General features: G+C 42.1%; 2 protein-coding genes across 8 annotated transcripts in view; one reads left to right on the forward strand and one right to left on the reverse strand.

Annotated features, from left to right (window-relative positions):
* The window catches only part of PSTK (phosphoseryl-tRNA kinase), a 15,813-nt gene continuing 1,772 nt past the window's right edge, over positions 1-14,041 (forward strand). The window contains exons 1-6 of one of the 4 annotated variants that reach the window (XM_042908919.1): positions 1-310; positions 2,382-2,673; positions 2,907-3,105; positions 4,685-4,760; positions 5,256-5,349; positions 10,352-10,438. In XM_042908919.1, coding sequence (XP_042764853.1) covers positions 95-310; positions 2,382-2,673; positions 2,907-3,105; positions 4,685-4,760; positions 5,256-5,349; positions 10,352-10,416 — 942 coding nt within the window. In that variant the 5' untranslated portion in view covers positions 1-94 and the 3' untranslated portion in view covers positions 10,417-10,438. Of the gene's footprint in view, positions 311-406; positions 546-2,381; positions 2,674-2,906; positions 3,106-4,684; positions 4,761-5,255; positions 5,350-8,516; positions 8,785-10,351; positions 10,439-14,041 lie in introns of those variants that run through there. The other 3 variants (XM_042908918.1, XM_042908917.1, XM_042908920.1) reach the window with 3 other exon arrangements.
* Positions 9,223-14,041, reverse strand: part of IKZF5 (IKAROS family zinc finger 5) — a 24,338-nt gene continuing 19,519 nt past the window's right edge. For all 4 annotated transcript variants that reach the window (XM_042908915.1, XM_042908913.1, XM_042908914.1 and 1 more), the window contains one exon: positions 9,223-13,342. In XM_042908915.1, coding sequence (XP_042764849.1) covers positions 12,399-13,342 — 944 coding nt within the window. In that variant the 3' untranslated portion in view covers positions 9,223-12,398. The remainder of the gene's footprint in view (positions 13,343-14,041) is intronic.

Raw genomic sequence — 14,041 nt, forward strand, 5'->3', positions numbered from 1 at the left:
GCGGCGCGGCAGGGCTGTGGGAGACTGCGCGTGCGCGCTGGGCGGCCGGTTCCGGAGACGACGTCCCCAGCCGCCTCCCGTCTCCCGCGACAGCATGAAGACCGCCGAGGACGCCAGAGGAGTGCATGGCGAGGGGCCGCGGAGGCTAGGCCTCTGCCTCCTCTGCGGCCTGCCCGCGGCAGGAAAATCGACCTTCGCGCGGGCCCTAAGCCCCCGGTTACGGCAGGAGCGGGGCTGGGCGGTCGGCGTGGTCGCCTATGATGACGTCATGCCGGACGCGTTCCTCGAGGAGGCGAGCGCGCGGCCGTTGGTGAGTACGGAGGGGGCGGGGCCTAGCCTGTGGTCGCAGAAGGAAATAGAGGGGCTCCACCTAAATGCTGGACTGCCCCTTGGGTGGGAGGTGCGGCCCTGACGGAGGGGGGAGACTGGAGTTCGAGAGAAGTGGAGTTGGTTTAACGTAGAATGTGTCGACTCCGTCTTAGAAGGATTCGTCGCAGAGATTTATGTGTATATTTGGGGCCTGTACGGATTGTGTATTGCATACAGTGAGTCTTAAGACGGCGTTAGGTTTTGTCGGCGTGCAGGATGGTACCCTCCCGCCCCCCACCCCCACCCCCATAGACAAGTATGCTTTTGAAAAGTCCTTTAGGAAGATCGTACTTAGGAGAGGGACAGAATCTCTTAAAAACTTCACAGCCAGTTTAACGTCCGGCCACCGGTGAATCCTTGTGGGTCTTCAAGTTTACACAGTTGGGAACTTTTTTTTTTTTTTTAAGATAAAGGATACAAAATTATGAATAACAAAATTACTAGGTTCCCTCCCATGACAATAGAAAGCTGTACAGATGAAGGGGCTGGTGTCTGAAGCTCTCTCTTCACTCATTTCCGGGTAAATCTGCCTCTGCCAGCATTAGGAAAAGACGGCTGTTTCTCAGGTGACCACCAGATGAAGTAATGGGCTTGTGTTTAGGCACCTACTTACATATAGGTACTTATAGATTCTCTTGAAGCCTTCAAATCACACTCTGTGCAGCGAGATGCGTCCCCTTGGAGAAGCACAAGAAAAGTGCGACCTCTGGGGAAGAGTGGATTCATATCTCCCATCTCGTTCTCCCTAGACTAAATACTCTTGGACAGATTCTGAAAAATTGAGATAGATTTGTCGTTCAGTACCTGTGTGTAGGTGGAGGCATCTAAAGAAAATACGAATATGATGTGAGTCCACTCTCCATATATGTAAAATTACAATACGTTCGGTGGCTGGCAACTGTATGTATTGTGTCCCGTTCTTGTTCTAATTGTGAGATGACTACAGTATCAAGTCCCTGGCAGCACTAGATTTAGTTGGATGATAGTATTTTCGCCACTTGAGTGAAAGCTGAAAGTTGGCAAGATGTATGGTTGTATTTACTGGGCCGTTTCCTCACTTTTATCGTTACAGTTTTTCCACTCCTCCCTGTAGACGGAGACTGTGGGACTCAACTAGTCACCATGAGTAGGAAATCTCACCTTTTAGGAAGTGATCGTGTTTTCCTTCTCCGTAGGTTTAGCTGATGTATTTGTTGTATGTGCTGTAATGTCAGTGATGTGGTAAGGCATGGACAGGCAGGAGAGGGACCCTTATCTCCTGTTCCTATGTTTTCTCTCCAGACTGGACCTGCTCTCCACAGTCCTTGAGTGGCACAAGATTACCTAAGTTCTCAAGTTACTTATTCTCTTCCCTTCAGTCTAGCTTTCCCCATCCCATTCCAACTCTGTTGTGAGCCTCAAGGCTTTTCACCCTGACCCAGGCGCCTTTCGGCAGATCTTTTCTGTCCACAACTTTTCTCATCTCAAGGGCAAACCAGCGTTGCTTTGTCTAAGCCAATTTTATTTTGTCAGGATATTGATTTTGGCTCATTTCTCTTGGATGGTAACAGCTTTTCATTCTTCCATTTATTTACTCATTCAGTCATTTTCTGTACTGGAGTAGCTCTTACGTGCCTGACCGTCTGCTGGAGGCCAGTTAGCCCATGGACTATTGGTTGAGCAGAGAGTTAGAGATGTGCAAACCAATGCCTAAATAGTGTAAGCCCCGTTAGGGTGGAGACCCCGTCTGTGCAAAGCAGGAGGTCGTGTAGGCAAGGGAGGGTCTGAGCTGCCTCCTGCGTGGATGTGTCTGTGGAGACTTCAGAGGACTATCCTCAGTGAGTAGGAGTTTCTGGGCAGAGGAAACAGGATATCGGAAGACCTAGGAGGCAAGGTGAAACGAGTTGTGCTCAGAGAATTCCACATGGTTTGGCTCTGTGAGCTGAGATGTTCACGTGGGGTGGAAGGCGATAAGCGGGAGCACCCTATTGACCAAAGCCCAATATAAATTGTGATTTTTCCCTCTTTTGTAGCCATCCCAATGGAAGGTGCTTCGACAGGAACTGTTGAAGTACCTAGAATACTTCTTGTCGGCTGTCATTAACGGGTGTCAGATGTCTACCCCACCCAACAGGACTGAAGCCATGTGGGAGGATTTTATAACCTGCTTAAAGGACCAAGATCTGATATCTTCTGCTGCACCGGAGGCCCAGTCTTGCTATCTCTTAACAAAGACTGCTGTTTCTAGACCTTTGTTTTTGATTTTAGATGACAACTTTTATTATCAAAGTATGAGATATGAAGTCTACCAACTGGCTCGGAAATGTAATTAAAACATTTTTTTTTCTTACACACAGACACTTGTTTGCCCATCAAAATCACGACCGCTTTTAGTGAGAATTGAATTGGATCAGGAAGTTAGTACAGATTTACTTAATTTTCAAAGCTAGATGTTCAGTATTTTCCTGCCACAGCTGGGATAATTTGCCTGATTTGTTTATTTGGCATTTTGGAAAAAATAGTGCACCACTGATTTCACGGTTTCACATTGCTTTCAGATTCATTAGGCTTTTGCCAGCTTTTTTTAGATTGTTCCCTGGAGACCTGTTTACAGAGGAACGGCCAGAGACCCCAGGCGCTGCCTGCTGAGACCATCCACCTGATGGGAAGAAAGCTGGAAAAGCCCAACCCCGAGAAAAATGCTTGGGAACACAACAGCCTCACAATTGAGAGTTCAGAATGTTCTTCCGAAGCCAGGTATCCTACGCAAAGCTGACCTTAGCTGGGTGCCTCCCTGAGGGAGCACTGTGCCTTGGCTTTACCCAGGTCCACTCGGTTAACCTTTACACAAGCATGGAGATTGCTCTCTCTCCTCTCTAGAGAAGAGGCAACTGAGTGAGAAAGTTAGTTTGCCCAGAGTCCCCAAGCTCATGGTAGCTCAGATGTGAACCCAAGTTTGCTGGCACACATGTGCTCTTGTTAAGACTATGTTCTCCCAGGGGCGCCTGGGTGGCTCAGTCGGTTAAGCATCTGACCCCTGGTTTCAGGATCTCACAGCTTGGGAGTTCCAGCCCCAACGTCGGGCTCTGTGCTGACAGTGCAGAGCCTGCTTGAGATTCTCTCTCTCTCTCTCTCTCTCTCTCTCTCAAGATACATAAATAAACTTAAAAAAAAAAAAAAAAGACTATGTTCTCCCAGAGATCAGAGCAGGGAATGCAGAGTTGGACACATCTTTGAAACTCTTGCCACAGTAGCACAGTCTAAATAGGTTGCCCAGTAATTTTCTCACAGAAAGAAAGAGAGTGGAAGTGGTCTGGAGTCCTAATTTTGCCTCAGACCCCCCTGCAGTTACACCACCGCATATATGTGATGCCTGTGGGCTGCGGTGCTAATGCTTTCGTCTGTGATATATGTCTTGAGAGTTCTACAGCCACACATTTCTAATGGAATTTTCGCAGATGATGGAAATGTACTACATTTGTACTGTCCAGTGTAGTAGCTGCTGGCCACATGTGACTATTGAGCACTTGAAATATAGCCGGTGCATCTGGCGGCCTGAATTTTAAATTTTATTTTAATTACTGTAAACTTAAATAGCCTCATGTGGCTAGTGGCTATTTTCTCAGACAGCACAGTTCTAGAGCTATTTTGCCCTCATTTTCTTAGCTCCTGCCTAACTGTTGTCCACAGGGGACCAGCAGTTTTTAAATGGCTAATTTTTAAAATTCACTTTGTTTTCACTTATCCACTTGTCACTGTCTGAAATTATACATTTTTGCTGATTTAATTATCTGTCTCCTAATGGAGATGATGTAACCACTGCTGGACTTAGAAAGCGTAGGGATCTTGCTGTACCCCCAACTTATAGCACATCGTTTCACATACATAGTAGTAAATGAATGAATGGATTCTACCTGAACCCTCCATGGCCCCTTGACCAGCGAGGAACTTTGCTAATCCCCATCCAGTAAATAAGAAGCCAGAAAGAAGTCCCTTCTTTAGGAAATAAAGTAGTTATAGTAGCCTAAAATTTGGCACTTAATAAGGGAAAAGAGAGGATTTCTTTTCAAAGCTTATTGAAATGAGTCTTAGAAAATTAATATTTTTTAAATAAGGGGATTCTTTTGCCTTATAATTTGTTTTCAGCTTCTCCATTTGGATTTTGTAAGTAGAAGGTAGCTTCCAAATCTTTTCATTCTTTACCCCTTTGGCTTAGGATCCTTTGGATTATAGCATGTTTATTCCTCTAGAATTCAATTCAGTATTCATAAACACAGGTTCTTTTTAAAAAAGATGTTTGATAGAAGGATTCATTCTATCTCACCTTCTCTTCTAGCCTGAAGTTGACCGATTTATTGCTTACTGCTTTGGAAAATCCAGTAAAATATATGGAGGACAATGTGGAACAAAAGGTAAATCTTCCAGTATAGATTTGGTATAAATGGCAAGGTACAACTGTTTGAAGGAAGGTCTTTCTGAGCTGAATGTAAAAAAAAATATGAGTAAAATGTGAAAAATGCCTTTGTCACCGCCTTGGCATCTCAGCAGCACTCTACTTATGACAACTGGCTGCAGTGGCATCCTGGTGGCCGCGTGCAGCAGCTGGTCAAAGCCGACTGTCACATTTTCCGAAATGTTAGAGCCTGTTAACATATGTTGGTGTTGGTAGCTTGGGACGGACAAGGACAGGAGCACTTGCACCGCACATAGTGACAAACGCTGTAGACGGAGAGCCCATTATTGGACAGATTGTCAGCCCCCATCATCTAGATGGGATCTCGGGAGGGACAGCTGGAACAGAAAAGCCACCGTAACTTTCCTTGTAGTCTCATCAGAAACACATCACAGTTTAGCCACCTCTTTTATAAAACTACCTAACTTCCAGTAACGACGTCTGTGTTGCATAGGAAGCAGACAGAATCATTTGTTCAACCAACCTTCTTCATCAAGCCGATCAGATGCTCCGAAGGATTGTCTCTCAGACGATGAAGGAAGCAAAAGGTATGTTGAGCAGTCGTGTGGGGTTTAGTTGATACAACTCTCCTGCTGTTCTTGTTCCCTTGGGTAGTTGGTTAGCTTTCCGTCACAACGTTGACATTGTTTTTAGTTTCACTATGCAACTGGATTATATAAAACTAAAAATTCTACCCCCCAGAACAGGGTATTCATCCATCCAATACATTTTTATTGAGTGGCTACTCTGTACTAGGCTTTATTCTAGATACTGGGGTGTCAGCAGGGAGCAGAACATTACTTCGAGGAGACAGACAAATACATGAGTCTCTGCTGGTGCCCTGAAGAAAAATAAAGTAGGGTAAGGCAGTGGAGGGTGATGGGAGAGCTTCTTTTAAAAACTGTTTTTTAATGTTTTTTTGTTTTGTTTTTATTTATTTTTGAGACAGAGACAGAGCATGAGCCGGGGAGGGGGAGAGAGAGGGAGACACAGAATCCGAAGCAGGCTCCAGGCTCTGAGCTGTCAGCACAGAGCCCAACGCGGGGCTTGAACTCACGAACCGCGAGATCATGACCTGAGCCGAAGTCGGACGCTCAACCGACTGAGCCACCCAGGCACCCGGGAGAGCTTCTTTTAAAGGGTAATCAGGAAGGCTTCTCAGAGGTGATATTTAAGCAGAGATATGAATAATGGAAAGAGTCAGCATGCAGATATCTGGAGATAGATCATTCCACGCAGTGGACACGGGTGCAGAAACCCCAAGGTGAAGTTATTTGGTAGGTCTTAGAGCAGAAAAGAGGCCACTGAATCGGGTGAAATAAGGAATGGGGAGAGGTGGTCAGGGGCCACATGTCCAGTCAGCAAGCTCAGTGGATTGTCAGTCTGAACTTAGATGGCATGTGTGGTCGTTTTATAAAATAACTCCTTTAGGGGTGCCTGGATGGCTCGGTTGGTTAAGCGTCCGACTCTTGATTTTGGCTCGGGTCATGATCTCATGATTCATGGGATCAAGACGCGTGTCAGGCTCTGTGATGACGGTGCAAAGCCTGCTTGGGATTCTCTTTCCCTCTCTCTCTGTCCTTCCCCTCTGTTGTTCTCTGTGTCTCAAAATAAATGAACATTAAAAAAAATTACTCCTTTCGCTTTTAAATATTGAACTCTACGCTATATTTAAAATCTGACTTAAAAACTAATAGCCTACCGTTTCTTTAGCTTTTACATGCTAAGTGCCTTATACATACTGTTTCCAGTCTTGACAGCCTCATGAGGTAGGTGTAATTTTACAAATGGGGAAATGAAGGTTCTGAGAGGATCAAGTAACTTACCCAAGGCTGAACAGCTGCTAGATACGTGGCCAACCTGGGTTCAGAGTCAAGTCTGACTCTAGTTTGTTTTCTCTTACGCTCCCTGCATCATCGGCATCTATTCTTAACACCTTTACAACAGTTTCTTGGAAAAAGAAACAATACACTAACCATATGGTGTGTTTCATACTTTTTTTTTTTTTAACCACGATCCAGAAGCAGATTTTGTCTTGTACCCGAGACTGTAGCTCAGTACACGAACACACACGTGCATAGCAACAAGTTTCACAGAACCCTCACGTTCGGTGAGCTCTTCTATGATCTTTTTGATTCCATTTTAGATAAACACAGCTTGCAACCTGCATCTCACTTGTAGGTTATAATCCAGAGTTTGAAAAACACGGGCCTGGAAGAGAAACAGCAGCATAATTAGAATAGAAACAAAAATAGTTGCAAATAGTTGCAGGAGCTGGGGCTCAATCATTTGCCTGCCTTGTCTTCTGTATAAAATGAAGAGAAGGGGAGGAGATAGGATTACGCTCAAATCACTCTTATTTCCCACCCATTAAAAAAAACCTTTTTTTTTTTTTTTGGTGAGGGAGGTGGTCGTGGCTTCTAGATCTATGCTTAAATGAAATTAGAAATTCATTTCTCCTACCACCAAGAAAATGAAAAGACAACCCATAGATCAGGAGAAAATCCTCGCAAATCATCTATCTCATAAGGGACTTGCATCCAAAACAGATAAAGGACTCTTACCACTCAATAATAAAGATAACCCGATTTTAAAAACGGGCAAAGGATCTGAATAGACATTTCCCCAGGGAAGATCCACAAGTGGCCCACAACCACAAGAAGACACACTTGACATCATTAGTCATCAGGGAAACGCAAACCAAAACCGTGAGCGGCCACTGCACCCACTCACTAGGCCAGCCAGAATCAGAAAGTCCAAGAGGCGGTGAGCACGTGGGGAAATCCGAACCCTCGTCCGCTGCTGGTGGGAATGGGAAGCAGTGCAGCTGCTTTGGCAAACAACCGAGCACGTCCTGCAGCGAGTAAGTGTAGTCACCACGGGACGCAGCAATTGCACTGCCAGGAAAGAGAAGTGAAAACATATGTTCATATAAAAATGTGAACACAAATGTTTGCGTCAGCATTATTCATCGGAGCCAGGATGAGCCTTGAAAATGTTAGACTAAGTGAAAGAAGCCATCACAGACGGCCACGTGCTGCTTGAGTTCAGTCGTGTGAGAGATCCAGAAGGGAGAAATCTAGAGGCACAGAACCCAACGTGGGACTCTATCTCCTGAACCTCGAGATCATGACCTGAGCCGAGACCAGGAGTCAGACACTTAACCGACTGAGCCACCCAGGTGCCCCCTGAGTTGGAGTCTAAATTAATAAAGGGTATACAGTATGCAAATTTATTTCAATAAAGCTGTTTAATAATAAAAATCTAGTTCCTCAGTCACATTACCCACGTGGCTAGTGGCTGCTGTATTGAAGAGGGCAGATCCAGGACATTTCCATCATTGTAGGAAGTTATATGTTGGACATCTGCTCTAGAGACTATTTACAACAGTTTCAACCACACTGTCATTTCCTATTCCTGCTGTTTTTGCCTTACTACCTGTTAGCTCAAGAACATTCTAAACCAACCATCTTGTCAACAACAACAAAAAATCCCCTTCAGGCTTATCTTTTCTGCTCATGCATCTCATACCAAGTTATTTAAAAGATTTGTTATCAGTCAGTGTGACCTTTTGTCTACATAGTACACCAACTCAACTGTGATTAACAAAATCTGATCAGTTTGTCAGAAGTATTCAAATTAATTTCCTATGTTGTTAGACAGCGTGGCCTGATTTAATTTATACAAATAATTTGAGAATGTCTTTTCATTTTAGAGGAACGAGTGCTTCCTTTCAACTTGAAGCTTCTAGCAGAAGAACTCAACAAGCTCAAAGCAGAGTTTTTGGAAGACCTAAGACAAGGAAACAAAAAGTACCTGTGCTTTCCAGAAACCATCAGTGTATCAGACGCTATTGCTTTTTTTCATCATGAGAAAGATAATATTGTCCAGAAATATTTTTCAAAGCATTAAAACTTTTGAACTTACAATCAAATATCCAATTTTGGTTGAGTTTGCAAAATCAAACCATTTTGCATTACTGGGTGTTTTCTAGGCCAGTGGTGTGAATTGCCAGACTTGTTTAAAAAAAAAAAAAAAAAGTCCGTTCTAAAGATCCATTTGTCATAACAGAAACTACTTCAGTTGGTGGCTTGTCGGATGTGACATGGACAGTTGAGTATGGGCAGCAGGCTTCCTCATGTATGTGCCAGAACCCTTAGGGTAGGGCTGGTGTCTTCGAAGGAGGAAGACAGGAGTCTTCGTCAATAAGGCAGAGAAGGAGGAAGACAAGATGTGGATACATGGAGCTGTTTTTGTTTTAACTCATGTGACAGATCTTCTCATGGGTAAGGCATTCTACAAATTCAAACCAATGTAGCCATAACCCCCACCCCTTTTTTTAATTAACGGTTTACATACGGGAAAATTACTAAAAAACTAACTGGACCCTAGTTTTCAAAGAAGAAAAATCGAGATCAATAGAAGTGTTATTTTTTTATTCATGTATTACAAAAGCAAAGCTTAATTCACAATATGAACTACAGACTAGATATGGTTATTTCAGCATCAAACTAAACTGCTCTCTGGAATCCCTAAACAATGTAGTGTTTTGCAACCATACTCAGGTTTTATGTTTTGCATATAAAATATGTTCGTTACATCAAAGTACATATGAACAAAAACAAGTTGTAGAAATCATAATCCCTCTAATATTATTTAATGAAAAAGTCCTTAGCAGGGAATTTCTTTAAAAATAATACATCCACTTGATAAATATCTTTGTAAAACTTAAAATGAAGTTTATCTCAACATTTTTAAAGGGATATCCCCTTTGTCAAACAATTCTGCAGATAAATGGCAAACACTTATTTCTAAAATGAAATAGCAGTGGCAAATATTCAAAGTAAAAGTCTAGCCTTTACTTGAATTTCAGGAAGTTGTAGCTACATACTAGATTAGTAAAATCTGAAACGAAATTATTCCCTGTTAATCTCTTCACAGTTTCTTAAAAAAATATTAGTGGAGATAAATTATCTATGAACTTTAAAAATCTAAACTTATGTTCACTGAACAAAAATAAATTTAGTTTCAGAGCATTGCCTGTTCACAGCAAAGTACTATAAATAATTCATGTTCAACTTTTCCTAGCAGCTCCTTTCTATAAAATATTTGATTAAAAATAAAATGGGAGAAACATATTCAACACTTAATGGAAGATAGTATCATCTTTCCATGTATAAAATTTAACCCAGAAAATTTAAATAAAATCCTAAATCTTTTTAAAAAATACAATACTAAAAACGTTTCTAAGGTAGATTTGATTCAAAAACTTTAGTGCATTTAGAATTAATTGTAGCGCTCAAGCACTGACGCCTTTGGAACACGGACTGTGCTCTTTTAAGTCTTAGGAAAATTCGATTTCTAATTCTAGTTTATAATTATGAAAAAAAAGATATTCTCTGTTTAAATTAAAGTGTACCTTCAAAACATCTATCTTTAGTTGTCAGAAAAAAGTGTGTGTCACTATTGGGCCCAGAATATAGAGTTAATAAACTGGTTTTAATGAGAGAGTCCTTCCTCTTTCTTTAATGAAATCTCTCATTTTCTTAGAGTATTGCTTTCGTTTGAATTGCAAAAGCTTCCAAATGACGGCAACCTGTTTCTCCTGGCAATAAAAAAATACTGGAGCCAAGTCAGATTTGGAGATGGTTGCATGAAAGTGGATCTGAGCAGTGAGTGAGTGAAGCTACAAGAGAAATACAATCGTAGATGGCACAAGCCTCAGATCTGACAAGGAAGAGAGTTACTGACAGTTTGGACAGACTCCTTGCTGCTCTCTCAACAATGCTGCTGAGATTAGTTTCAATTGGACATTAAACCACAAGAACTCCTTTTACTGTCTTTCTAGCATTTGGAAGGGAGGGCAGAAGATCCATTAAGTTGGCACTTGGGGGTTCTGGGGACATACACTGTCCGTGTTTCCCTTTTAGTTACTATAGATGAGCTCAGGTCTTTTTTGCTTAATAAATGCTTAGTAGTTAGGATATTCTCCTTAAGAAGCCAATTAGTAACACTTTGTAAGATCTGAACCAAATTAAAAAATCAAACTTTTGCAAAGTACACAGAAACCAGCAGTTAGTAACGATATATTTTATTGACCAAGCCCTCTTCAGAGTAAGCTAGTTATTACACAATATAAAAACAATAGCCTCCTATTCAAAATTATTCTAGATTTAGCAAGTCTTATTTTTGTAAACAAATTAAATACCACATTTAACTGCATCTTCTATCTATTTTCCTACTTTTTGTACCCTTTCCTACTAAGGCGGCGATTCAGTCTCCGTATAGTTTTGTCACTGTACACGAAAAACTGGCAGGACCTGCAAATAAGCATTACAACTTGAATTCACAGCAGATCTTTTAAATGGCCAATTCTGAAGGAAAAACCAGAATTTGCTCTGCACACACGTTCTCATTTTTTTAAGTATTACTTCACCACCACATTTTCCCATGTGTTACTATACCACCTCTTCTCAGAAATTATGGACGATGAATGGACAGAGGGCAGGAAATGGACATTTCAGAGATTCTGTGTGTGTGTGTGTGTGTGTGTGTGTGTGTGTGTGTGCGCGCGCGCGCGCGCGCGCGTGCATGTGTGTAAAGGACTGCATTTCCGAGGAGTGAGATGGATAAATTCCACTGTACCTCTTTGGTCATCAAAGGAATAGAAGGAATAACAGAGTCTCCGTATACTTATCAACCTTGCCTGACAATAATGACGTCAGAATGGAGAATTTAAATGAAAGGTTCAAATTAAAAGAAACAAAAAGGCATCTTTACAGATAATCCTCTTATATTTCTAACACTCTCCTGTATTTTCCTGTGGCTTTTACAATAAACCAGCATAAAAAGATAGGTGTTTAAACTGGAAATGGAATAAACAGGTATTTTAAATATTAAGCCCATTTTCAATTTAAGTTTCATTTCTTTTCAGAACTTTTACCTCATGTTTTTATAGCTTTAATTTGAAAGGAATGCACTATTACATTTCCCCTTATGGAAAACAAAATCTACACAAAGTAGTTCTGTGATTATCAGTTGAAACGAAAGCGCGGCTTCAACTTGAGCAATGTGAACTAAACAGCATGTCAGTTAAGAGTGTTGTTAAAGGCAATTCCTCTCCGAAAACACTGAAATAAGCTGTTAATAGACTTTGGAAGAGGTGGTAATTTTACCATGCTGATTCATGGCAGAAATTACCTAGCTGCAATGTGTATGTTGAAATACCAAGAGTAGCAATAAGCTTTGAAGATTTTATGGACCATAAATATGGGAAATTTAAATGAATACCTGTTAGGATTATGACTGCACTCCAATTCTCAAATGTCTAAATGAAACGAGAAAATAGACCCCAATGTGTCTAACTGTTCTAATACATAAGTGACCCTCACCAGATTTTTATGGGGAGAAGAAAAAAAAAAAGGAGAAAGTTTTGTTTCCACTGTCAAACTTACATTCTATAAATATGTAGATAGACTTTAAATTAGCAGACATCTTATTAGGAATGGCCCCACCCCCAGAAAAACAAAAACGACAATAAACAAAACTATAAAACACAAAGGTAAAACCAAGGAAAGCATAATGTGATTATTTTCAATCAGTGTTGATTATGTTGTCCCCTTGCAAAATGACAGGCAAAATCATACTTGTTTTTACATTTGCAGCCACATATGTTACACTGGAAAGGATTTTCGTACCCATGACATCCCATATGAATAGTGTAAAGGATGTTGTCGGCGAAGTACATATCACAGTGCTGGCAGTGGTGCAGGAGCTGAGGGTCCTGGACCGGCAGCGTGGGAGCCGGAGTGCTCGGCTGGCTGTTCCCTAGGCTGGGGGTACTGGTGTGGGCACTCGGTTCGCTGCTCGGACCTGCCACCGGACTGTAGTTCCTCTGACTGTGGGGCGGCCGAGGCTCAGGGCTCGTGGGGGAGGAGCTCTGAGGAATACTCGCGGACACGGCGGCAACGACCGCTTGGGCAGAGGGCTGCTGCATCATGAAAGGCTTCTCGTCGGGGCAGGGGACTACGTCGGGGGAGGCGGGGTTTTGGTTCTCCGGCGGTAAACTGGACAACTGTCCTGCCAGAGTCGAGAGCTGATTTAAAGGGTTGTCAACCATGAGTTCTTGTGGGTCCCTTGGCAGGCCACCCGTTGGTGCGGTTTTTGCCATACTTTCATACGAGTCGGTCTGGATATTTGGGATTTCGTGGGTAAAGTCGTTAAGGTAGTCTGGCTTCTGAACCACCATGGAAGGTGGACTTAAGTTGATTAGTGCTCTTCTGCTATAGCCCAGATTGCTTGTTTTCTTCTGTAAAACTCCCCACATTTTCTTGCTGCTTAAGGAAGACCTAGTACCTTTAATTGGTACCATTTTATGCTTGCGCCTTCGATGATGGGACAGGTTACTTCGATCACTGCAGCGGAAGGAACATAATTCACATTTGTATGGTTTTTCTCCTGTATGGGAACGCATGTGGGCTTCCAGATGGCGCTCGTAAGCAGATGCGAATGGACATAAGTGACACCTATGAGGTTTCTCACCTGTTTAAAAAGAAAAATGGGGGAGAAACTGCAAAGGTAGCTCATTTGTGGAGAGTTTCATGTTTTGTCCGTTCATTAGATTTAGAAATTGTTCGTTTCTTTGCAAAGAAACCTGTACACTTAAATAAAGCTTAAGAACTCTTCAGCCACAATTTGAGACATAGAGAGCCATTCTCTTAGTCAATATCATGTAAAAGTTGTTATGGCTTCAGCTGGCATTTTGGGAAAGAAGAGCAAAACTGACAGTACCCTGTATAACAGTGACTTTACCGAAAGTATGCCTCAGTTATATGTTTATGTACACACCTGTACACGAGCACTTCTCCATACATATTCATACACATACACACACATACCCCTTCCTCAGAAAAAAAATACAAAAAGCCTTTCTAAAAAGTCCTTCTATTAAATAGAAAGCTCAAAATGGAAATGAGTTTCCTAGTCCAAGTATGAGTTATGCAAAGTGTCCCTTCAAAATGGCCAGTGCTTTACCTCTACCTTCCTCCTTCTCCTCTTCAGCTGCCAGAGGGGACAATTTGAGTTAGTGCCCTTAGCTGGAAATGGTGTAAAATAAATATCTGGAATATGAGATTTGGAGTCATTAATTTAACAAATTAAGTACTGAATACTCACTATGTGTCAGCTGCTCTTTTAGGCTCTGTGGGCACCAAGAGGGCCCTGCCACAAACCCTGTCCTCA

This window comes from Panthera leo, chromosome D2 (genome assembly GCF_018350215.1).
Source record: "Panthera leo isolate Ple1 chromosome D2, P.leo_Ple1_pat1.1, whole genome shotgun sequence".
NCBI classification, from domain to species: domain Eukaryota; kingdom Metazoa; phylum Chordata; class Mammalia; order Carnivora; family Felidae; genus Panthera; species Panthera leo.